At 36.1% G+C, this 26,351-nt stretch overlaps 1 protein-coding gene across 2 annotated transcripts in view; it reads left to right on the top strand.

The window, feature by feature from the left end:
• Neto2 (neuropilin and tolloid like 2) overlaps nucleotides 1-26,351 on the top strand; it is a 59,301-nt gene that overhangs the window by 22,472 nt on the left and 10,478 nt on the right. The window contains exons 3-7 of one of the 2 annotated variants that reach the window (XM_055621403.1): nucleotides 910-1,050; nucleotides 1,636-1,884; nucleotides 8,701-8,724; nucleotides 8,826-8,953; nucleotides 21,748-21,976. In XM_055621403.1, the coding sequence (XP_055477378.1) occupies nucleotides 910-1,050; nucleotides 1,636-1,884; nucleotides 8,701-8,724; nucleotides 8,826-8,953; nucleotides 21,748-21,976 (771 nt within the window). Of the gene's footprint in view, nucleotides 1-909; nucleotides 1,051-1,635; nucleotides 1,885-8,700; nucleotides 8,746-8,825; nucleotides 8,954-21,747; nucleotides 21,977-26,351 lie in introns of both variants that reach the window. The other variant, XM_055621402.1, reaches the window with a different exon arrangement.

Here is a 26,351-nt window from a genome sequence, read left to right as displayed (position 1 = left end):
TTCTTCTTCTTCTTCTTCTTCTTCTTCTTCTTCTTCTTCTTCTTCTTCTTCTCCTCCTCCTCCTCTTCCTCCTCCTCCCCCTCCTCCTCCTCTTTCTCCTCCTCCCCTCCTCCTCCTCCTCTTCCTCCTCCTCCTCCTTCTTCTTCCTCTTCTTTTTTTTTTTTTTTTAAGAATGTGCCTCTTAGCCAGGCATGGAAGTGCATGCATTTAATCCCAGGACCTGGGAGTCAAAGGCAAGTAGATCTCTGTGAGTTCAAGGCCAACCTGGTCTACAAAGTGAGTCTAAGACGGCCAGGACTGTGTTACACAGAGAAACACTGTCTCAGAGAGAGAGAAAAAAAAATGTACTTCTTAGCCAGGCAGTGGTGGCACACGCCTTTAATCCCAGCACTCAGGAGGCAAAGGCAGGCGGATCTCTGTGAGTTGGAGGTTAGCCTGGTCTACAGAGCGAGTTCCAGGACCATCAAGGCTATAAAAAAAAACCCTGTCTAAAAAAAAAAAAAAAAAAAAAAAAAAAGAATGTGCTTCTTTTTGTTTTATGACTATATTTGCTCTTCTGTGTCTGGGGAAATTGCATGAAACTTGTTACTGGTTGGTTGGTTGGTTGGTTGGTTGGCTGGTTGGCTGGTTGACAACTTAGATTTCTTTTTTACTTAATGTTGCTTTATTCCATGTATTCCAATCTATTTTCTTTTTTGTTTGTTTTAGTTTTTCAAGTCAGGGTTTCTGTGCAGACTTGGCTGCCCTGGACTCACCTCTGCTGTACTCAGCTGGTTATACTAAATTTGGCGGTGGTTCATAGGAAGTTATATATTCAACAGAGTAGGCAATTGTTTAAAGTGTTGGGGTGGAAGAAAAGCATGCTGCTTACTATGTTTTGCTGTAATGATATTTAAAATTCTGTTCAAGATGGACAAAACATTGGAATCAAGCACATTCCTGCAGCCCAGTGTGGCATTTGGGTTCGAACCAGCAATGGAGGTCATTTTGCTTCACCAAATTATCCTGATTCGTATCCACCAAACAAGGAGTGTATCTATATTTTGGAAGGTATTTCACAAATCTTTGTCTAGTGAATGAACTTTTAGCTCTCTGTAAAATTGAGGGCATTTGCTAAATGTCCTGTTTAAACCAATTGAAACAAAATTTGGTTGTATTTGAATTAAATTAAAGAGAAATATTTGTAAATATTGACTGCATTAACAAAATGATAGCTAAATTTTAATGGGAATTTGTAATTGTTTAAAATATAGTTCAACTAAGTGTGTCACTGTATATGAGAAACTTCTCGGATAAATTCATTTGTGTACTTTCCTGGGCCCTCTCTTCATGTTGATAAGTTCTTGTTTTCTCGTTTTTTAAGATGTAAGCAAGCATTTGCTTTTCACCTCTCTAATTTTAGTCAACCAGGTATATATAACTAACTTAATAAATGATGTATACCACAGGGAAATGTTACTGTAATTCTACAACACAGCATGATTATTCCTATGAAAGAGAACTTTTATTATGTCTTTTACATGCATAGTTCCCATCATAATTCTCAGATGTGAAACAATAAAGTGATTGATTTGCTTATTTGTATTCATGCATGTATGTCTTATTCATGCTTCCCTATTTGTTTACTCTTTATAGCTGCTCCTCGTCAACGAATAGAACTGACCTTTGATGAACGCTATTATATAGAGCCATCATTTGAATGTCGGTTTGATCACTTGGAAGTTCGAGATGGGCCATTTGGTTTCTCTCCTCTTATAGATCGTTACTGTGGCATGAAAAGCCCTGCATTAATTAGGTCAACAGGAAGATTCATGTGGATTAAATTTAGTTCTGATGAAGAACTTGAAGGACTAGGATTTCGAGCAAAATACTCATTCATCCCAGGTAACAAATTAAGCGACCTTAAAAAATGTTACCTTTCAGTACTTAAGTATATCATTGATTTTAGAATCTTAAGGTTAGAAAAGGATAATTTGGGCTGGAGAGATGGCTCAGCAATTAAAAGCACTGGGTGCTCTTCCAGAGGAGCCCGGGTTCAATTCCCAACAACCACATCGTGGCTCACACCCATCTATAATGCAAACAGAGCACTCACATACATAAGTAAATAAATCTTTAAAAAAGGATTTTGGTTCTGTTGCTCTCCTCGTGGGGTCCCTGTCCTCTCCATAACCTACTCTTTCCCACTTCTTACATAAGATTCCATGCACTCTGCCCAAAGGTTGGCCATAAGTTTCAGCATCTGCTTTGATAGTCTGCAGGGCAAAGCCTTTCAGAGGTCCTCTGTGGCAGGGTCCTGACTTGTTCCCTCTTTTCTCCTTCTTCTGATGTCCATCCTCTTTGCCTTTCTGGAATAGGGATTGAGAATTTTAGCAAGAGTCCTCCCTCTTGATTAATTTCCTTGGGTGTACAGATTTTAGTAGGTTTATCCTATATTATATGTCTATATGAGTGAGTGTATACTGTGTGTGTCTTTCTGCTTCTCGAATAGCTCACTCAGGATGATCTTTTCTAGATCCCACCATTTACCTGCAAATCTGAGCACAGGGGTCTTTCCTGAGACTCATACTCCAACCAAGGACCATGCATGGAGATAACCTAGGACCCCTCCACAGATGTAGCCCATGGCAGTTCAGTGTCCAAGTGAGTTCCATAGTAAGAGGAACAGGGACTGTCTCTGACATGAACTGATTGGCCTGCTCTTTAATTACCTCCCCCTGAGGGGGAAGCAGCATTACCAGGCCACAGAAGAAGACAATGCAGCCACTCCTGATGAAACATAATAGGCTAGGATCAGAAGGAAGGAAAAGAAGACCTCCCCTATCACTGGACTTGCGGATGGGTATGCGTGCAGAGGGGAGAGGAAGGGAGGAATTGGGACAGGAGGAGGAAGGGAACCACACAGGGGATACAAAGTGAGTAAAGTATAGTTAATAAAGAATTTTTTTAAAAAGATATAAATTTCATCATATAGTAAAAACAAATAGGTACTAAATATTTTAAAAAAAAAGGATAATTTGATCAAGGTAATTAGAATAAGACTAAAGAAATTGTCATACTCAAAAAAAAAAATCAGTCAAGAAACAAATAAAAACTTTTTCAATAGGGAACAATAGACCACATGCCATTCTCATTTTGTGGTTTATCAGATAAAGTTGCATTTTCTTCTTAAATATCCTTTTGGGCACACATTTAATGCCAACACGTCAAAATAAATAAAATTTTTGAAATCCATTGTCTTTTTACAATTTCTACAGTTTATTTTGCAAACTCTTTTAGTTGTAGTAAATACCACTCGTAAATACTCTAGAAACTATTTAACCATAGGATTACTACTGCACCTGCAGTTAGAGGGCTAGGTCTGGGTTTGAGTCTTTTCTCTCACACCCAATAGCTAAGCATTTAAGCACAAAGTTTTGCTTGAAACTTGTCAGTAGTAAGTAGTAATAACTTCTGTGTTCATTTCCTGGGGCTGACAATACTAATTAATACAAATATGGTAACTTAAGGAAAGAGAAATACAATTTGTTGTAGTTCTGGAGAACAAAATTCCAAAATCCAATAAATACTCACTCCCTATAGGAATTAAATCTGTTTTATTTTGTTGGGAGGGAGCAGGGTTGAGACAGAACCTCCCTATGTGGCCCTAAGCTCTCCAGGAACACTCTATATGGAATGTGCTAACCATGAACACTGCCTGCCTCTACTGAAGTTAAAGGCATTCGCTTTCATGCCCAGCTGAAATCTGTTCTTTTATCTCTTCCATTGTCTGAAGACTATCCCAGCATTTCTGTGTTTGTGACTATATTGTTCTAACTTCTGACTTCAAATCTTTTCTTAAAATTCTTTTCTGTTCATTTATTTAGTGTGTGTGCATGTGTGTGTGTGCCTGTGTCTGTGTCTACTTGTACGTTTGCACAGGGTGCTCACAGAAGCCAGAAGAGGGCATCATATCCCTGAAGCTAGTTTTATGTGGTTGTTAGTTGTCCTATGGGTGCAGGGAACAGAACTCCAATTCTCCCTGCAAAGAGTAGTAGGTGCTCTTAATTGCTGGTTTATCTCTTCAGACCCAGTCTTATTAAAATTCTTATTGATGTAATTTGTGTTGTAATAAAGTATTCACTCTTTTTGTAACCATATAAGTATACTTATTCACAGGGATTTGGATGTGGATATATCTGGGCACTGCTACCCTATCAGCCCTACTGCATTGCAGGTCTTACCTACACCTGGTAGCTAAGCACGCTGACCAAATGCTATGAGAATTCTAAAGCCGCGTCCAGTAAAAAGTACACTTACTCTGATGCGGAAACTGAGAAATCAGTATGCTATTGTGTTCATGGAGCTTAGAAACTTAACAGAATGAAAGAACAACCTTGTGCAGCCAATGTATCTTTTTTTGGTTTTTTTTTTTCTAGAAGAAATTTGCTAATTGAAAAATACACAAATGAAACTAATTATAATCTTGTCACTTCATGCTTAAAATCATTGCTAACAATTTGGTAGTTACCTCTTAAGATGAATTTCTTCAATTTGATTTTACAAAACTGGTTATGCTCTATTACCAGCTTTTTTTCCTTAAAACTAAAACTGCTTTGTATCTGAATCAGTAAGCGTTATGGAAGCTATTTGCATCACCATCATATATCTAGTACTGAAAAGCCAATATTTTCAAACAGCAAAACATGCCTAAAGGACTTTAATAACAACTTAGGATCACAGCAAAACTGAACAGGAAGTAGTTATCAGACACTTCCCTCTACCCCCATGCCCACATCTTGCCAAGAGTGGTATATTGGTATCAGTACACCAACAGGAACACATCATAATTACCCAAAGTCTTTAGCTTATGTAGTAATACTCTTGGTATTACATGTCTGATAAGTTTGATAAGTAGCATGTATCCACTGTTCTTATACAGAGCAGTTTCACTACCTAAAAGTTTCCTGTGTTCCACTGTACATCCCATCCTCCCTGCAAACTGCTGGCAACCACCAGGTTGTTTATCATTTCCCCATTTCTGTGTCATGTACAGTTGAGATCATGCAGTATGTTGACTCTTCGGGTTTCTTCTTTCTCTTAATTATATGAAAATATGGTTTTCCATGATTTGGTAGGTGATAGAGGGTGTGTGTGTATGTGTGTGTAATTTATACATGTCTGCATCTGCCATGGAGCATGGGTAGAGGTTGATTGACAACTTGTAGCAATCAATTCTCTCTATTTTGTGTGCTCCAAGATGAATTGAGTTATGTACTAAAGAAAATTACTTAGAAACAAAAGGCAAATGCTGTGTTCATCCAATATATAAGTTAACTAAAATTGTTTACTGCTCTGCTTGGCAGCAGGAACCTGGGAGAGCGGGCCCTAAAAGTGAGGTGAATTAAAGTCTCATGCAATAGCCAACTTTATTCAGAGCATCAGGCAATTTATACTGAGTGCTAAGAAGAATCACATAAGCAAGGTGTTCAGTTAGTTACAAGGACAAGCCCACATGGCAAAAACATGTTTTTTCATAGAGGCATATGAATAACAACAGCTGGAGTAAACTCATTCCTATCACCTATATCTGGGAGGAGCACAAAAACACAATCTAAGAACAATTCTGTGTTTTGAAGAAACTGAGGTCATAAGACTCAGTCTTGTTTTCTTGGAGTTTCCTTACAAGCTCTCAGAATTCTCACAGGACTCCATTATAGGACTGTGTTCCAACATTAAGATAAGGAAATTTATAGAAGTAGAAAGTTGTCAGGCAGTGGTGGAACACACATGTAATGCCAGCAAAGGTGGGTAGATCTCTATGAGTTCAAGGCCAGCCTGGTCTGCAGAGCAAGTTCCAGGGCAGCCAGGACTACACAGAAAAATCCTGTCTTGAAAAACAAGAAAGTAGAAAGTTAGTACTTTAATGTGTACAGACTTTCCTTTTTGATGATGAAAACTGTGTCAATGTACTAAAACCACTCACCTGTACACCAAAAAAAAAAAAAAAAAAAATTTGTTAGCATATCTAGGAATGGTGCCACCTGCTTATGAGACCAGATACTCAGGAGGTTGAGATACAAAGAAAGCTCATTTGAGGACAGCCTGGCCTATATGCAAGACTTTGTCTCGGAAAACAGTTAATCTGCTATGTTTTATTGGAATTTATTACAAGTAAAATGTAGGAACTTGTTTTTCTCAAAATGGTGAAGGTAAGAGAGTTGGCCTCGATTGGGTGATTAATACAAGATATCCTGCTCTGTGAACCAGTTCACAGTTTAAGAACCAGTCATTTGTAACAAAATAAGTGATCTGTTTAATTGGTCAGGTATTTAATGTTTACTGCCTATATTAACTGAAGTAATTGATTAGTGTCATAAAATGCTATTACAAAATTTTTATATCTGAGTCACATCTTTACAAATTTAGAGTTCTTGAAACAAAAAAAAATAGACAATAAAAACATGTTTTTCTGGGTCTGGGAAATGGTCTAGTGGTTAAACTGCTTGCTGTGCACATGAAGGCCTGCACCCCCATGCAAAAGAAACCATGTAAAATGGAAAAACTGTCTATAGTGGCACACACCTGTCACCCGCAGCTGTGGAAGGCAGAGACCAAGTGTGTCCTAGAGGCTCTGACCCACTGGTCTAGCCAAAAATTTTATAGACCCAAGGTTCAGTGAAAAATTCTTTAAGTACAATGAGAGATCCTGTTTCTAATTTAAAAAATATATCATGGGAGAGGGAGATACCCAAGTAGATCTCTGAGCTCTACATACATATACCCATTTTTAAATATTTTTAAAATATCTCTTAAATAACCAACCAAATTTAGGGCTGGAAAGATGACACAGCAGGTAAAAGCATTGCATATAATCCAGGCAACCCGAATTTAATCCCAAAATTCCCACAAGGTGGCAGGAGAGAACTGACTTGTGCAAGTTGTCCTCTGACCTCCACACACAATTAATTAGCTAACTTAAAATCAGTCAGCTTTATATGTAAGTAGTTTTGTATTTTTTATAGATGAGGATGCTTAGGAATTAAGTACTTTTCATTATTATTATTATTATTATTATTATTATTATTATTATTATTAATTACAATGTATTCACTTTGTATCCCAGCTGTAGCACCCTCCCTCATTTCCTCCTGGTCCTACCCTCTCTCCCACTTTCCCCGTGTCCCTCCCCTAGTCCACTGATAAGGGGAGGTCCTCCCTCTGACCCCCACTCTATGACCCTAGCCTATCAGGTCTCATCAGGACTGTCTGGATCCTCTTTCTCTGTGGCCTAGTAAAGCCAGCTTGCCAAGAGGAGGTGATAGAAATTCAGGACGATATTCAGTTTCCTAGGTTACTTTTCTGTGGTGTAATATTTCTTTTTTTACAGTCAGACAGAAATTCCCCAGTTTTATCTCTAAACTAAGAAAACCAACTCATATCAATAAATATGTGATACATCATGAGCTAAAAGACAAGTTTCTCTATTTAAAAGCAGTTTTCCAGCTCCATACTACATAATGAGTTTAAGGCCAACATATATGCACTGCAGTAGCAAAGTGGATCTCTTGTAAGTTCAAGGCCAATCTGGTCTACATAGTGAGTTCCAGGACAGACAGCTATGAATAAAGACTCTATCTAAAAGAAGAAGAAGAAGAAGAAATTTTTTTAAAGAAAGAAAAATTAAATTTGATTAATATTCCAAAAAGCTCCTATAGCTTTTCCCCAGTGCAGTTTAATATTTTAATTCTACTTTGATTCTGTGTGTGTGTGTGTGTGTGTGTGTAAGAGCTGGTGTCCTCTAGTTGACTCTTTCAACAAAGATGAGCTTAGTTTTAGTATAAAAAGAGCAATCACTGAAATGTATTTGAAATTAAACTAATGGCTTACCTATCATTTGATAATGTTCTAAAGTGTCTTCAGTTAAAGACAGTATTAATAAGAACTGAGTGTCCTCTTACTTGGAGTGAACCATGTATGTAAAATTGGTGTGCCAGAGAACACAAACAGTCTGATATTTGTGGTTCCTATTTTAACTGACAAATAATTGTTGACGTATTTGTGTAATACTTTTTAAAAAACATTTGACTATGATTAAATTTAAACTATTTTTAAGTCAGTAGCATTGGGTATATTTATATTATTTTGTAAATATCATCACTCCCCATTGAAGCAGACATTTTATTCATCTATCTATCTGTCTATCTGTCTGTCTGTCTATCTATCTATCTATCTATCTATCTATTTGTGGGTTTTTTTGAGACAGGGTGTCTCTGTGTAGCCTTGGCTGTCTTGAACTCACTTTGTAGACCAGGCCAACCTCAAACTCACAGAGATCTGCCTGCTTCTAACTTCCCAAGTGTGGAGATTGCAGGCGTGTGCAACCACACTCGGCTTGAAGTAGTTATTTTAGAAAACATTTAAGCACAAAGGAAATATATTCCTTTTAAGGCTGAGTAGTATTCCAGTGTATTAAATATACCATTTATCTATCCACTACATTTGACAGATAATGTATTCAATTGCATAAAGCATTCATGTTGAAATACACACAGATTTTCATTAAATGTTAATCTTATAAACATTCTCTTAAATGACTACTGATATGTAATATTTATCAAGAAAATTTCTCTTATGCTGCTATGTAATGAGGCTTTAAACATAACCTTGTTAGGTCTGAAAAGCTCGGTACCAATGACGTTCTTCTCTTTTCTGTTACAGATCCAGACTTTACTTATCTTGGAGGTATTTTAAATCCCATTCCAGGTTTAGTATATTACCTTTTTCTTCCTGTGACATTTTTTATTAGTTTTATTTTTCTTTGAATATCTTTTTTTCCCCCCTAGATTGCCAGTTTGAGCTCTCAGGAGCTGATGGAATAATACGTTCTAGCCAGGTAGAACAAGAAGAAAAAACAAAGCCTGGCCAAGCAGTTGATTGCATATGGACAATTAAAGCTACCCCAAAAGCTAAGGTATTGTTTATTATATATTGACTTAGTTCAGAGAAGGACATAAGAAGATGTGATTTCTATAATGTATTGTTTGATTCATGTAAATATTTGTAACTTTACATTTTTCTTTCATTTACTCTGTTAGGTACCTACTAAGACCATAATGTTTTTGTAGCTAAATAAATTGAGATATAAATAATTTAAAATATTATACATACATTAAAGTTCTCTTTTTTAATTTTTAAATGGGTGCACACACAAAGGCACATTGCATACGTGTGTAAGTCAGAGGACAACTTGATGGAGTTGGTTTTCTCCATTTACCCTTACATGGGTTCTGGAGATTATATGCAGATCATTGGGATTGCACAGCAGGTTTACTTGTTGAGCCATCTCATCAACCCCATATTAAGATTATTAACATTGAAAGACTATGGTTTTTAAAAATCTATGGAGTCCTAAGTGGTAAATGCAAGTATTGATCAAACACTTGTTGGGTTTGTTTTTTGGTCTTTTTCTGTTTTTTTGTTTTGTTGTTTGTTTGCTTGCTTTTTTTGTTTTGTTTAAGTGCTTTAGGAGCCTAGGAAGATGGCTTGGTGAGTAAAGCGCTTGCTGTGCAAGCATGAGGATCTGAGTCCAGATTCTCAGCACACCTTTGCAGTGGAACACTCTGTAACACTAACACAAGGAGGAAGGGGAGCAGGCGAGTCCCAGAGGCTTGCTGCTCAGCCAGTCCAGCCAACATGGCAAGTTCAAGGTTCACTGGGAAACCCTGTCGCCAAAACTAATTAGTAGATAACAAGATAGGAAGATACTCTAGCCCCCACATTGACACATATCACACACACATACAAATGTCTTTAGAAGACACCCCCTTTCATGAGGAACATTAAACTACTAGAAGTTAATATGTCTTAAAGAGTCAGTCATATCAGTGTGAAATATAAACATTGAATCTCAGGTCTATGTTCTCACTGTGCTGCCCTCTGCTGATCATGTGACACTGTTACAGACAGTGCTGCTAAAAAGGATGCTTTTAAATAATTCTGAGATTGATTGTAGACTACTTTTGCTTTTTATTTTTAATTTGTAATCCTAGGATTATTGGCAAATGAAAAACCAGACTTAGTTTATGTGTATGTAGAAAAAGGGAAAGAATGAAAGAGGAGCTGGAAGAATATATTGTGATTTAAGGGAAAACTTGAGCTATATAACTGAGACCTTTCCACACACACACAAAAAAAAAAAGATGAAAATGAGATTTGTATTTGTGTAAAATGGTAGATAACAAAAACAAAACAAAAAAGATGAAAATGAGATTTGTATTTGTGTAAAATGGTAGATAACCCAAAAACACTTTCATACAGGTCAAATACACTTGTAAATGTTAGACAAAACTTATCAAGTATTCATCAAAAAAAAACATATAAGTTCAAAATAAATCAAATAATTCTTCTTTTTTTCATTTATTTTATTCACTTAACAACCCTTAGCCCCTTCTCTCCTCCCTCCCAGACCCACCCTCTCTTACCCCTGCTTTCTCCCCTTTTCCTCAAAAAAAGGTGAGCTCATCAAGGTGCATCAGGACCAAACTGCCCTCTTTCCCTGTGGCTTGTCAAGGCAGACCCACCAGGGGAAGTGATCGAAGAGCTAGCGAGTGAGTCTGTGTTGGATGCCATCCCCACGTCCCTTACTAGAGTACCTACTTGAAACCTAAGCTGTCCATCAGCTACATCTTTGTAGGGGGCCCAGGTCCAGTTCATTCATGGTCTTTGGTTGATGTTTCAATCTCAGGAAACTCCTCTGGGCCAAATCCAGTAATTCTTATGAAGACAGACAACTCTAGTACAGTAAAATGAAATTGATTTTATAAATGCCTCTGGAGATTTCAGTTACTTATTACTGCTCAGGGGTGGACATACCAGGAGTTTATTTTAACACCAACTCTGAAAAATGAAATAAAAAAGCCTAGGACACGTTTGACTATTATGAGGCCCCTGACACAGACAGAGCCTTTAGAGGGGGATAACTAATATGAAAGGTAAACAAAGAAATATGCTATAAGGGTTTGTTCTCTGGTGGGATGAGGCGAGGATCTCTCCTGCGGTTTTATATCTAGAAAATTACCTTTGTGTTTATTCCCTGGTCAATCCAAAAAGCAACAATCACAAAAATTAACAAGAATCTAGCCCTAAATTCACAACAACTTTAAAGCATTTGTCAAAACATTAATCCAAAATAGTTGAGCATACTACAGAACTTGCATCCAGAAAGCCCCACTGAAGGTCACCTCCCAATCCTACATTAAGTAACCCTCTGCTCACAGTCCATCTTGAGCTAAGAACACATAAAACAAAAAGGAAGAAGTTTAATCTCTTAGATTTTAGATTTCCAAGAAACATATACTTCAAGAAAGAACAAAAAGATGAGAGAGAAAAAATGTCCAGGACTATACGTATAGAACATCAGTAATGAAAGAGCTGAGGAAATTTGTTAATAGGTGTGTGGAGCAGTATTTTAAGAAATTTGTCAAAAAAAAAGAGATAGAATATATAACACAGTGCCCTACCAAAAAAAAAATACTATTTAAATGATGTGTAGCTTGAGCCCACAGATAGGGAAAAAAAATTTCAACAACCTGTGAACAGGAAGATTGCCTTCAAAGGGATATTTATTCATTTATTGATTACATATATTATTATTTGTGTGAGGGTACATACATAATATATTTAATATATGGATGCCTTGGCCTACATGTGGAGGTCAGAAGACAATAATCTATTGTCAGCGCTCTCATTTTTTCTCTTAGGACTCAGAAATCAAACTCAGGTTAACAGACTTCATAGTAGGTGCCATAACCCACTGAACCATCTTGCTAGCCTGATTCTATCTAGATTGACCCTGGAGACCTTCCACAGTAAAATAGAAGCTCAAAGACATAAGTGTCTTGAAAGTAAGAAAAATAATAGCTGCTAACCTATATTTCTATATCTGAACTGATATAAGGATGAAAACAAAGCTAAGGGATTTCTGCCTAAAAATATAAATGAACTACGTGCTACATTTAAAATTCCAAATAAGTCCTGTTTATAGGATAACTATATATAAATATTTGAAGAAAGGAAAGTAAGAAATGTGGCTGGTGCCAGGCACAGTGGTACACACCTGTAATCCCAGTACTCAGGGTGGCAGAGGCAAGTGGATCTCTGAGTTCAAGGCCAGCCTGGTCTACAAAGTGAGACTAGGATAGGCTACACAGAGAAACCCTATCTTGGGGAAAAGGGGGGGAGGGAGGGAAGCAAGGAAGAAAGGGAAGGGGGGAGGGAAGGAAGGTGGCTAGGGAGTTGGCTCAGGGTAAAGTGCTTTCTGTATAAGCATTAGGAACCTGAGTTTGGATTCCTTGCACCCATATAGGGCAGCTGGTCAGGACTAGGCATTTCTATAACACAAGCACTGGGACAGAGAAGGAAAGGGTGAAGGTAGCAACAGGCAGATCCAAGTAGCCAGTCACTCTAGCTGAAATGGTGAGCCCCAGATTTAGTGAGAGACCCTATATCAAAAAACAAGAGCGTGAGAGAAAGACACCCAGCATCAACTTCTGGCCTCTAAATATCAACACACAGGCAAGCTTACCTATACACATATGAATGTATGCATCACACACACAGAGATAAATAAAAATAAAGAAATGCCAGCAAATACCAAAAGAAAATAGATATTATTTATTAAAATAGGAATCCATGATCACTAATTCACAAGAGAAACATAATTTAAAATCTTACAGATTATGGCCTTGAAGTACACAAAGCTTAAACGAAAAATCAAAAATTCCATTTATAATAATTTTTACCTCAATAATTAAGAGACCAAAGGTCTAAAAAATTATTAAGGCTGTTAAGATTTAAACATGTGGTATCTTGATCACAACATCTAGAGAGTTACTATTTTTCATTAGGTAGACTTATCAAAATTGATGCATGTATTAGACCAGTATTTCTCAACCTGTGGGTCATGACCCCTTTGGAGGTTGAATGACCCTTTCACAGGAGTCACATAAGACCATAAGAAAACACAGATTACAATTCATAAAAGTACTAAAGTTACAGTAATGAAGTATCAACAGAAATAATTTTGTGGTTGGGGTCACCACAACATGAACTGTATTAGAGAGTCTCAGCATTAGGAAGGTTGACAACCACTGTATTAGACTAACCTACATACAAGGTCAGATGTTTGGAAATGGAACCCTGTGCTAGTTAGTAATTCATACAGCATATAAGAAATCAGGATGAAAGTCTGAGTACATGTAAGCCTCAATAAGTAATACTCATATCAAAAACTGATATATTTAAAACAATAATTTGAGAGTGTTTATTACATACATATTTCCTTTAAAAATGTTTGAATTTAATGAGCTAATATTCATCTTGACAAGAAAAATGACAAATTTGAGTAAAGTTAAGGATTATTTTAAAAGAAGAAATAAATTAAAATCTTACATCCTGGTTAGCCATAATTGTCAACTTGACACAGCCTAGAGTGATCTGAGAGGAGAAGCTTCTAGGAATTGTCTGCATCAGGCTGGTCTGTTGGCATGTCTGTAAAGGAATGTCTTGGGTTTTAATTGATGTAGGGGCCAAGCTCACTGTGTATGACAGCATTCCCTAGGGAGGTGATACTGGACTGTATTTAAAAAAGAAAACAAAAGATAGCCAAGAGAGATGGCTCACAGGTTAATACTACTTACTGCTCTTTCATAGAACCAACTCCAATTCCTAGCACTTGCTTGGGCTCAACAGCATCTGTTACTTCAATTCCAGGGCCTCTGGCCTTCCTGAGCACCAGGCACACATGTGGTACATACATGTATATTCAGGTAGAATGCTTTGTTGTTGAATATTAATATTTATTATACATTTACCTTTTAGTTAAGCAGCAGTTATTCCTAAACCACCTGTATACCCAAATCACCACATAGAAACTAGGATTTATTTAGTTAACCTGGAGCACAATGCTGGGCAATCAGTACTCCATAAATTTCCAAGACCACATAGTTTCCTACCATTCAGATTTCCCACTTCATACTTGATTTTTTAGTCATATCTTAGGTCCGGTTCATCTCTCCTCATGGTTCCAAGTCCTTTCCTGCCGACCCTGTCTCCCCTCTCCTCACTTCCTTCTCCTGTGCTCCAGGAGACCAGGATGTCCCACCCTATTCTCCCCATTGCACTGGCTAGTGGTTTTATTGACAATACAGAGAACAAATGGTGGCATGTTTACACAATGTCTGGATTGAAACCAGATAGTGGGGTAGAGAAATCAGCATTTGAATGAACAAGGCTACATTAAGTAGCTCAGCATGAGCAATGCAAGCCAGCCAGAGAATGAGCCTATCAGCAGTGTTTCTCCATGGGTTCTGTTTTCAGTTCCTGCTTAAGTTCCTGCCTTGATTTCTCTCAGCAATGGATTTAAATTGTAACGTAAAAAGAAATGTAAGCCATTTGCTTCCCAAGTTGATTTTGGTCAGTATTGTATTAGAACAACAGATTAAAAGGACAGCCCAGGGACAGCCATGGGTGGCAAGCCCTGTAATCCCAGCCTACTCAAGAACCTGAAGCAGGGTAAGCTTGAGTTTAAGGCCAGCCTCGGAGGTCTTGAAAAAAAAAAAAAAAAAAACACAAACAAAACACCCAAAACTGACTTGTTAATAGAAAAATCTCTACCTAGATTGACATGGGGGGAATCAGACAGAAAATGTTGTAAGTCAAGAACAGAAAAATTTTTGAAACTCTTTATTAGAAAGAACTAAACTAATAAAAGTAAACACAATTATCTGTTAAAAGGTGGGCAAAGATATGGGGAGATAGTTCAGTCTTGTAACGTACATTCCCACAAGGTTTTAAGACCTAGGTGCAATGCCCTAGAACCCTCATGAAAAGATTGACATGGTATTGTAAACTTGGAATCTCAAAACTGGGGAAACAAAAACATATCCTTGGGGCTTGCCAGGCCGCCAGCCTAACCTACTCAGATCCCACTGAAAAATACCATCTCAAAAACCAAGGCAGATCGCCCTGTGTATCCACGCTGACTGCTCCACCATGGAGGGCGTGTCTGGGGAGATGGCTCAGTCACTGAAGTGCTTGCTATCCAAGGATGAGAACCCGCTGTAATTACCACCCACAAAAGCTAAGTGCAGCAGTACACTCCAGTGATCCCAGCACTGAGGAGGCAGAGACGGGAAGATTTCTGGAGCTTGCTGACCTAACTAAATTGGCAAGATTCGATGGCTAACACTGTCTCAAAGATAATGTGGAGAGTGATTAGGAAGACATCCTGTGCTGACTTCTGGCAAGGACATGCATATGTTCCTCTTTTTTTTAATTACCTTCTCTTACTGTGCTTTCTAAATGTCACACTATACCCAAACACATATTTACTTATATACATGTATATATTATAGGTTACTGGCCTTAATGGAGATTTCTAAAAAGAAAGCATATAAATGCATATCAACCAAAATTACAGCCAGAAGATATAGACTCATTATAAGCAGTGAAATTGGAAGCTATAATCAAAACTTCCCCTCAAAAGCCCAGGACTAGACAGATTCACCACTGAATTCTATCAAACTTTCAAAGAAAAATCTCATACCAGTTCTTCTTAACTTGTTCCACAGAATACAAAGTGAAGGAACACTACCATATTCATTCTATGAAGCCAGTATTATTTTGATACAAAAATCAGGTAAAGAAAACTATAAACAAATTTCTTTGATAAATATAGATTCAGAGCTTCTCAACAAAATACTTGGAAACCGAATTCAGGAACACATGATATTTTGACCAAGTGAGTGAGTTTCATCCTCAAAAGGCAAAATTTGTTCAACATATGGAAATCAATAAATGTAATGTGCCATATAAACAGACTTAAGGGCAAAAACTAAATAATTATCTTGATTGATCCCATAGAAGTATTCAACAAAGTTCAATATACCTTCATCATAAAAATCATGGAGATGTTAGAATAGGTGGAATATACCTCAAAATAATAAAGACTATATACAATAAACATGTAGTCAATCTTATATTAAATGGACACAGACTAGGAGCATTTCCTCTAAAGTCAAGAATGAGAATGCCTAATCTACTCTCTCTTATTTGATAATAATGCTATATCAAGAGAAAGGTATAAAGGGGATGAAAATAGGAAATAAAGCCAAATGATCCCCATTTGCAAATAAAATGATTCAATGCTTAAAATATCCTACAGAGTCTACTAAAAAAAAAAAAAAACTAGATTTAATAAGTAAAGGTGGAACATACAAAATAAGTATTTTTATACAATAGCTTTCATATATACCAGCAGAGAACTTAGGAAAATATACAATTCAAAATAGTTTCAAAAAAAATTAGTACTCAGGAATACACCTGACTAAAGAAGAGTAAAACCTCTACAATGAAAACTTCTAAGATATTGAAAAAGGATATTTTAAAAAAGATGAGACAATGGAAAGCCTTTCTATGCTCCTGAGTTGGCAGAATTAATATTGTAAAATGGCTACACTAGCAAAATTAGTCATTAAGTTAACAGAGTTAGTGCAATACCTACCATAATTCCAATGTCATATCCCACAGATCTAGAAAAAATAATCCAGTAATCCATATGGGACCACAGAAGTCCTCAAGTAAATACAGCTGGAGGTATTACAATACCCAGCCTCAAATTATACTGTAGAGCTATAGTGATAGATAGCCTTGTACTAGTACAGATCAGTCAGTGGAGCAGAAGAGAGGACCAGGGACTAAACTAAAAAAGCTATGCCCACCTAGTTCTTGACAAAGAAGGCAGAAACATGCACTTAAAAAACAGCCTATTTAAGAAACTCTTCTGGCAAAACTAGACTTCTACCTGCTGAATAATGAAATTAAATATATATCAGCCATGTAAAAAAATTTTTAAATCGATCAAAAACATTAATTTAAAATCTGAAGCACTGAAATTTTTAGAAGAAACCATAGGGAATCTTCTTTAAGACCCTTCATTAGATGCAGGAACCTCACAAAAAGAACTTCAAGAGAACAGGAAGTAGCCCCCATTGTCAACAGGTGGGTCTACATGAAAAAGGTTTCTGCACAGCAAAAGAAACTATTAGTAGAGCAAATGACCTACAGAATGGGAGAGAATTTTTACCTCAGATAGCTAATATGAAAAAAGAATTGCTGAAATTAAATACAAACTAAATAAAACTCAGTGAGCAAATAGACTAATGAACAGAATAGTTTTCAAAGAAATACAAATGGCTGATAACTATTTTTTTAAATGTTCAGCTTCCCTAGTCATCAGGTAAATGCAATTTAAAACTGCTTTTAAAATGCCACTTCTCCCCAGCTAGGATAGTTATCATCAATAAATTTGACAATTGTTGGGGAGGATGTGGAGGAAGAGGAACCCTACATGGCTCATAGGAGTGCAAATTAATACCACCATTATGAAAGCCAATTTGGAGATTCCAGTGGGGGGGGGGGGGACTAAAAATAGGACTACCAGCTGTTTTACTCCTGGACTTATACCCAAATAACTCCATACCTACTGTATAGATATTTGCATTCCCTTGTTAACTGCTGCTCTCTTCACTATACCAAGGAATAGAACTAACCTAATTGCCCAGAAACAGATTAAGGATATAATGAAAATATAGTACATATATAAGATGGAGTATTTAGCCTAAAAAAATAAAATCACAAGATTTGAAGGAACATAATCTTAGAACATAATCTTAATCATTATCACCTAATCTCATGACCTCCCTCATTTGCAGATCCTAGCCTATAATGTACACATTTATATAAGTAAACAAATTACTTGTTAAAAAAGAAAATACTTACTGATGTGTTTATATAGTATACTTTGTATAAGTCCCTTTAACGCTATCCCAAGGTATAACACAATTACAGTGCAAAATAAGTCCTTAAATGGGCAGTGCCTATGTGTGAGGGGCTATTATTACTCAAAGACCTAAAATTTAAATTATGTTTCTTTGCATATTCCTGTAAAATATAATTCTTTGTAAGCACTTTGTTTAGTTGTGTGCTTTATTCTTTAAACAATAATTTTAGCTATTCAAATTAAAGTACAAAAGTTGTTAGGCATTTGTTTAATAATAATTTTGAAAGCACTGAAAATACCTGAGAATACTAATGTATTGTTTCTGACTCTCACAGAATAACATGCCAGGTATTTTTTGTTTTCACTATGTTAATTTTAAATGTGTCACTATTGATGAATAACATACATTGAGTTTTTTAATAAAAAGGAAGTATACAAATGACCAATAGATTTGAAAAACAGCTAAGCATCACTGTTAATTTTTAAAAAGCACAAACACACAAATCAAAACTTTACCAATTAGAATGGCTGTTCCCGTGAAGAGTTAGCAGATAAAAAATGAACAAATTATGTGTGAAACTCTCAAACTTAAAAATAATTTAAACTTACAATCAAAGTCTAGTATACAGAGAAATGTTTGTGAACACAGTTGCACCATAATCTTTATTATGCTGTGAAGATATACACACAGAATCACGACATTTTATGTTTTTTACCTAGTTACAATTTTTTAATACTTTTGATATTTTTAATTCTGTATATATGTTTCTCTGGTGTGGGGTGAATTGTAATGTGATTTTAGGTGTCCATGAAAGCCAGAGGCAAATATTCTCATGACCTACACTTAAAGAAAACTGTGAGCCATCAAACATGGATGCCTGAACTGATCCTGGATCCATTGTAAGAGCAGCAATTTTTCTTTCCCAATAAGCCAAAGCTCTAATGTCACAATTTTTAATAATATAAACATACTAAAATATGAAAGTTATGTATACACACCAGTGTTGATCCCATAGCCAAATCTCAGTCTTCAGATATGTGTAGTTGTTGGCTGTGTGGCAAATAAGGGGAATAGCCTCCTATTTTCACCTTTAATCCAAAGCCTTATGGAAAATTCCAAATGTTGAAAATGTCATACTCTGCACAGTGTTTTTTTCTCAGATCCATGGTCACCGCTTCTCCAACAGGGTTAGAAAATACAACATTCTCCAGCAAAGAAGCCACCTAAGTGAGATACATCATTAGATAATTACACATGCCCACCAATAAGGTCAAGAGACATTGTGAATATTCTATATTTTTCAATATTTTCTAGAAAAGGAAACTACATTGAAGGTATTCTATCTAGTGAAAAACAAGGTATCTCATGGCTAATTAAACTTAATTATACTTCATCTGTGTTTTATAGTGGAAATTGTCTGAATGAACATTTACCAAATATTGAATAACCTAGTGCAACAGAGCTGGATACTCATTACTTGTATAAAAACTGCTAGATATTTTTACAGAAGTGTGTATGTGTGCCAAAAATAATATTTTAAAAGATAAGTCATAAAATTGACAGTGAGTAAGGTTTTTTTTCATGTTGAAAAGAAGAGAGGGACTGGTAAACCAAGAAATGCGTAATACATATAAAAATAAAAATGAATTTAATGAAAGGATTATTTAGTCCTTAGTATTTGTCTACATAATGAATTAACACTTCCTATAAATAATTATCCATTACATTCACCAACACATGATTTGTTTCTTGAAAAACAAATTTCCTTCTAGTTGTCACATGAGTATTTTATAATAAAATCTTTAGTTATTCTTCCAATATTGAACTCATTTGGTAAAATGTAAAGTCACAGTCTCATAAAAATAACAGATACTCATACAAAAATATTATCAGCCATTAAAATTTTACTGTTGTGCAGTCTATTTATCCACATTAAAGTATTAAGTAGATTTTTGCTATAGAATTCCTGTATTGAGGAAATAGTGTCTGAAAAATTTATATGAACATTTGTGGTACCATTTTAAAATACCATAACTTAAGCATTGTGTAAAGTAATATCATTTACCTCCTGATAGCCAAATATTTCATCCTCTAGCTGCTGAGACTCTTTATGTTAAAGAATAATTTTATGGTAGGTATGAGCCACAGCATACACAGCATTGTATAAATTGTAACCTTCACTTAGGACCATGTCAAATTCATGATGTGATAACCATTCCAAAGAAGTATTAGATGAACAATGATTCATTGTGCTATAGTTGATATTAAAAACTGAACAATTAAAATAATTCCACTTCTCATCTGAGAAAAAAAAAAAAAAAAGAATGGCTGTTCCCTAAAAATCAGTAGCAAATACTGAGGAGGCTGAAGAAAGGTGAACTCCTATACCTTGTTTATGGAAATGGATGTTAGTTGTAGTCACTATAGTAAACAGTGTAGACCCTCCTCAAACACTAGAAAAAGCACTGCCATTTAATTTAACTCCTGTTAACAGATACAGCCAAAAGGAAAAGAGTCAGTGTTCAAATAGATACTTATATTTGTTCCTCCTCTTCCCCTTCCTCCTCCTTTCCTTCCCTCCTTTTTCTTTCTCCTCCTCTTTGGGGGGGAGGGAGGTCACAAGGATTGGGAGGTGTACCTAGGAGGACTGAGAAGTGAGTATGATCCAGGTGAAATTCTCAAATAATCAATAGAAGTATCATGTATTTTTAACAAGCTCTTACTGTACTTTTACTTTTTGCTTGAAGGAAGTACCATGTGGCTGTCCCTTGCATATCTGAAGTTTCAGCACCATTACTCCCATAGTTTGCAAGCACTATTCTGTATAATAAAGAACTTGAGCAAGTGCTGTGATACAATGACAGTTGGTAACTGAGAAGACAACTCAATGAGTAACAAATGATTAATACATAAAGTGCTGACATACATACTTGAGAGAGGGATGGTCATTCCTGGGATTGACATAGTGGGCCAGTGTGAAGGGTCATACACTACTCAGAATTGCATATAGTTCAAAATTGATGATTTGTTTATTTGTTTTTCACTCATTATTTTAAGACTGTAGGAAATTGAGGCAATTAAAACTTTGGAAAATTAAAGGCACATAAATGGGCTATGGATTTAGTCATGTTTATATCTTCTATATAGATCCTTTGCCTATTTTTTTATGTTTTGGGTAATTTTTAACAATAATAATTGGGGACTTACATATTTTATAATGAAATTAGGGATTGAGCAACTAGCCAGATTATTAAGAAAAAAGAAAGAGAAGACAAACCAACCAGATTTAACAGTTATCTATAGAATTATCTATTTTTCCCTCCACTTCTGCCAGTTATTACATTTTCCTAATAGTTTAGTACTTTAATTATAATAAATGTGTCTATGATGAGTTCTAAACAAAACAAAAAAGATGGGATACAGCTTAGCTGTAAAGATACTTGTCTTTTATGCATGCAGCTGAGTGATAAAAGGAGAAGGATCCAAAGTCCAAGGTCAGCTTGACTACATAGTGAGTTAAAAATCAGCCTAGGCTACATGAAATGCTGCCTGGAAAATAGATAAGTTTAGAATATACAGAAAACTGAAAGCACCAACATTGACTGTTAATAACATTGACTGTTAGAATAATAAAATTGTGAGCAGTTTTTCTATTTCCTTCATCTGTTAATATCATGGTCTTATTATAATGAGATTATATTATATAAGAATATAAACACCTTTTTGTAAATAAAATATAAACTTTAAATTTTTTAATGTTTGGTTCCACGATTAAGACAACCAAAAATGAGACTGTTATTCTTATATCTTTAACTACTGAACCATTCTTCTATCATTCTGCTTTTCAGTCAGCTGTTACAATGCAGTCTTAAAACAGAAAAAATTTAAGTATCATTTTTTAAACTCTTACATTTTGATATTACAGATTTATTTGAGGTTCTTAGATTACCAAATGGAACACTCAAATGAATGCAAGAGAAATTTTGTGGCTGTCTATGATGGAAGCAGTGCTATCGAAAATCTGAAGGCCAAGTTTTGCAGTACTGTGGCTAATGATGTAATGCTGAAAACAGGAGTGGGAGTGATACGGATGTGGGCAGATGAAGGTAGTCGGCTTAGCAGGTTTAGGATGCTCTTCACTTCCTTTGTAGAACGTAAGTAAATAATTCAAATCTATTACATAATTTTCATTCATTCACAATATGCTTACTGAATACCTACTTTTTGACAGAAAAAGAATTTTATAACATCCTTTTGTAAACTGTCACTCTGCACTTTTTAATTTAACAGGAACCTTTTTTTTCCCACTGACTTACAGCAAATCCTATGCCAAGTCAGTGAGTTAATACAAGAGTGAAGATCATGAGGGCAGAATCTGGGAGTCATATCATAGTGCTTAATACAAAGACAAATAATGATCTGTAACAGAGATTTACATCCCATAAAACAATAATTTATGCTTTTAAATATGTAGTGAAGCATGTTTCTTTAAAAATCATAAACAAGCCAGGCACAGTGCCACATACCTGTACTTCCAGCACTTGGGGAGGCAGAGGCAGGCAGATCTCTGGGAGTTCAAGGGCAGCCTGGTCTACAAAATGAGTCTAGGACAGCCAAGACTATACAGAAAAACACCGTATTTAGAGAAAAAAAAGTGGAAAAATTAAAAGCATAAGCATTAATTTTATTACAAACCAGTAAATTATCCAGAAGATTGTTTTTTAATTTTTTTTAGATATTTTTATTTTGTGTGCATGTGTCTGTACATCTGGTGCCTGCAGAAGTCAGAAGAGGGTGTTGAAACTGGAGTTATGGATGGTTGTAAGGTGCCACATGGATGCTGAGAATTGAATTTGAATCACTGAGCCATCTCTCCAGCCCCAAAATAATGTTTGTCAGCATGAATATGTATTTCGACAAAAACCATGTGTCCAAAAGCATGTTGAAATGAGTGAGTTATGATTCCTATTCTTAAAATTTGACTGTTATGGCAAGAAAAAAAAGTATTGACAGCTGGGTGATGGTGGCCATTAATCCTAACACTTAGGAGGCAGAGGCAGACAGGCCCCTGTGAGTTTGAGGTCAGACTGGTTTACAGAATGAGTTCCAGGACAGTCAGGGCTACATAAAGAAACCCTGTCTGGAAAAAAGCATTGGCATGTAAATAGCAGCACTGAGTCAGTAAAGAGACTGCAGAAGTGGAAGCCTTCTCTAGGGGTTTTCTAGCTTCAAACTTGTTATCAGGAGGGAATTGTGGTACACTTGGGAGGCAGAGACAGACAGAGCCTTATGAGTTCAAGGCTAGCCTGGTCTACAGAGTGAGTTTCAGGATAACCCAAGCTGCATAATAGAGAGATGCTGTCTCCAAACGACAGGAAAGAGAGAGATGGAGGGAAAGAAAAGAGGAAGGAAGGAGGGTGGTTATCATTATTAGTAATTCAGGTTGGTAATATTGACTCCAGCAAACCATAGACACAAGAAGTTTACATACCATGTTGAAGATTTTGGTTTTGTTAACTTTTATTCTTAATAGTTTTGAATTTTGCAGAGATTTACCAAGATTGTATACTTTTATTCAGACTTTCTAATTGTTAGCATCTTTAAAAACTAAGATGATAATTAACATTGATATACTACTATTAGCTAATCTATAGACCTTCACCTATCACTAATTTTGCCCTTAATGGCTTTTTCCCTTTTCTTTAATGTCTTTTTTATGATCTAGTTTCCCACATTGCCTTTAGTTACCAAATAGCCTTGCTCTTCTTCATCTGACATCTACTCAGTTTTTACGTCATGATCTGGACACCTGAAGCATACTATTAGTGTTTTGGTAAACTGCCCACCAATTTGAATGTATGTGATGTTTTCCAAATGATTCACTGATTCACTGAGAGCATTCATTGCATGTGCAATACTAATGTGCCTTCTCAATGTCAGTGAAGTGTGGCTATGGAATACCGGTTGTCTTATTAATGCTGATTGGCTACTATATTAACCCCACCATCTTCCTACCGTTAGACCAGCTTTCCCCAATTACAGAATTACTCTTTTTTTTTTCTTTACTAATCTTATAGAAACTGTAAAAATATGTTTTCACAACTAATTTTAGCATCCATTGAAACTTTCTGTCTATAACTTGCAGTAGTTATTTGTTCAGTGTTTACTTAATGATAACTCCAATTTCTATCATTTCTTCTGCATATTCTAATTAGAATTTTGCTGTGAGGAGAAACTAGTCTAGTCTTTCCTTCAATCATGTATTCAGTTATTGCGTGCACTATTCCTAGGAAGATATGAACAAGTATCTATTCACTCCAAATAGAAAAATCAATGATAGACCAAAGTTAAGATGCTGCCAAAGCCCAGCTTTGTGAACAGATGAGTCTTACTGTGGTTACTTACAAGAACAGAAGTAAATTCCCGAAGCCCACTACCCCATGGGAGACAGCTCACCAAAGCTGGGAATGTGGAGCGCACTGCACGACCTGCAAGCAGTTCAAGCAGCTCATCTGGTCTGCGGGTCTCTTAGGGGTCCTTACTGCTTATGCAACCTTGTGGGGAGGGAGGACCTGGAGCTCCTGTTCAGTTTCAAGGACTTCCTCAAGTCTTTGCATTCTTTACTCTCTGAGCTTTAAGCTTCCCTACAGGATGGAGCTTTTATCCCAGAAAGAAATTGTTATACAGCAATTGTATGTATATCCATGAGTTTATAAGTGTTTATTCTATTATTATATAATGACATATTACTGTTATTATTCTAAAATCCTGAAAATTTTGTTGTATAAAGTCTCAGGTTTAATACCTTGAGTGAGTTTGCCTGTCTCATTCAGTATGCAGTCATTAGTGTTAATACTGTATGTGATGACATTACTTGGGGAATCAGGCCCACTGTATTTTCCCAGCCCTAGAACTAACCGTATTTCTAGGGACACAGTTTTTTTCCTTACTATGAGAAACCTGTCTAGTTTTCCAAAATATATTGATTTCTTAAACCCCAACCTACATATAATTTCAAAACTGCTAGCCATTACCTGTGGGAGCAATGTCCTAACGGAGTCTTTCTTTTGTCCTAACAGAGTATTTCATTTGTTCTATAGTTCTTTTTTCATATATTTCAGTAAAATATACATCAAATTTATCATCAACCATTTTTACATGGTTGTATAAATTAGTGGTGCTTAACATTCAAGTATATTCATCTTATACAATTATTACCACTGTCTTAGTCACAGTTTTATTCCTGTAAAGAGACATGACCAAGGCAACTCTTATAGAAGAAAGCATTTAGCAGAGGGCTTGCTTACAGTTTGAGAGGGTTAGTTCACTATAATCATGATGGGGAGCATGACAACACACATGGTGCTGGAGCAGTAGCTGAGAGGGAGCTGCACACTGATCCAGAGGCAGAGAGAGAGAGCCTGGGCCTGGCATGGGCTTTTGAAACCTCAAAGCCCAATCCATAGACACACATCCTCCAACATGGACACACCTCCTAATCCTCCTCAAATAGTGCCACTCCCTGATAACTAAACACTGAAATAAATGAGCCTACTGCGGTTGTTCTAACTCAAACTACCATATCTTTATTGATCTTTAGAGACATTTTTGTCCTCCCCAACTGAAATTCCACCTATTAAATACCTTTTTTGCTCTCCCTATTCCTGGTCAGCTCTGTTAATCGTAGTTGTAACTCACATACGTGTAATTGTGAAATGTTTGTCTTACACTTCTTTTTTACTTCACTTAGTTTAATACTTTAAAGCTTTACCATATATCAGAATTTTATTCTTTTTAAAGGTTAATAATAGTCCATGATAATATGTATTAGTTCCTTGTTGCACCCCTATGACCAATACCAGCCAGAAACAACCTAAGAAAGAACAATTTGTATCGGCTCATGGTTTGGGAGAATTCATTCTGTGCTCATTTGTCTCCACTCACTTAGACAGAGCATCATGGTGGTGGCAGCATTTGGCAGTGGAGAACCATTCATTTCATAGACAACCAGGAAGCAGCAGTTTTACAGGAAAGAGCTAGGAATAACATATCCACCCACCACCCATGACTTGGTATTTTTTATTTGTTTGTTTATGTATTTAGCTAGGTCCTGTATCTTGCCTAATCCAAAAGCTCCCAAAATAGAATCACTGTCAGGGAACAAAGTGTTTAAAACATAAGCTCATGGAACATATTTCATATTCAAACCATAACAGTATTTATTCATCATGTTGTTCTTAAAACTCATTGACAGAGACTTTTGTTATTTATAGTCATTAACTTTTATGACTAAAGATGTGGCAGATACCAGAACCACAATTCCTGCTTTTAATTTTTGCTGGCTTACATAGTAAATACGTGTTTAAATTTCTGCAGTACCAGCACACTTTTCCACAGTGGCTATAACATTCTGCATCACTAACAGTGAGTTCCAGTCTCCACAGCCTTGCAACACTTGAGTAGTTCATCTAGATAGATAGATAGATAGATAGATAGATAGATAGATAGATAGATAGATAGATAGATAGA

The sequence above is a fragment of the Psammomys obesus genome, unplaced genomic scaffold, assembly GCF_907164565.1.
Source record: "Psammomys obesus unplaced genomic scaffold, mPsaObe1.curated_primary_1811, whole genome shotgun sequence".
Taxonomy (NCBI): Eukaryota; Metazoa; Chordata; class Mammalia; order Rodentia; family Muridae; genus Psammomys; species Psammomys obesus.
This window is presented reverse-complemented; position numbering and strand designations above follow the sequence as displayed.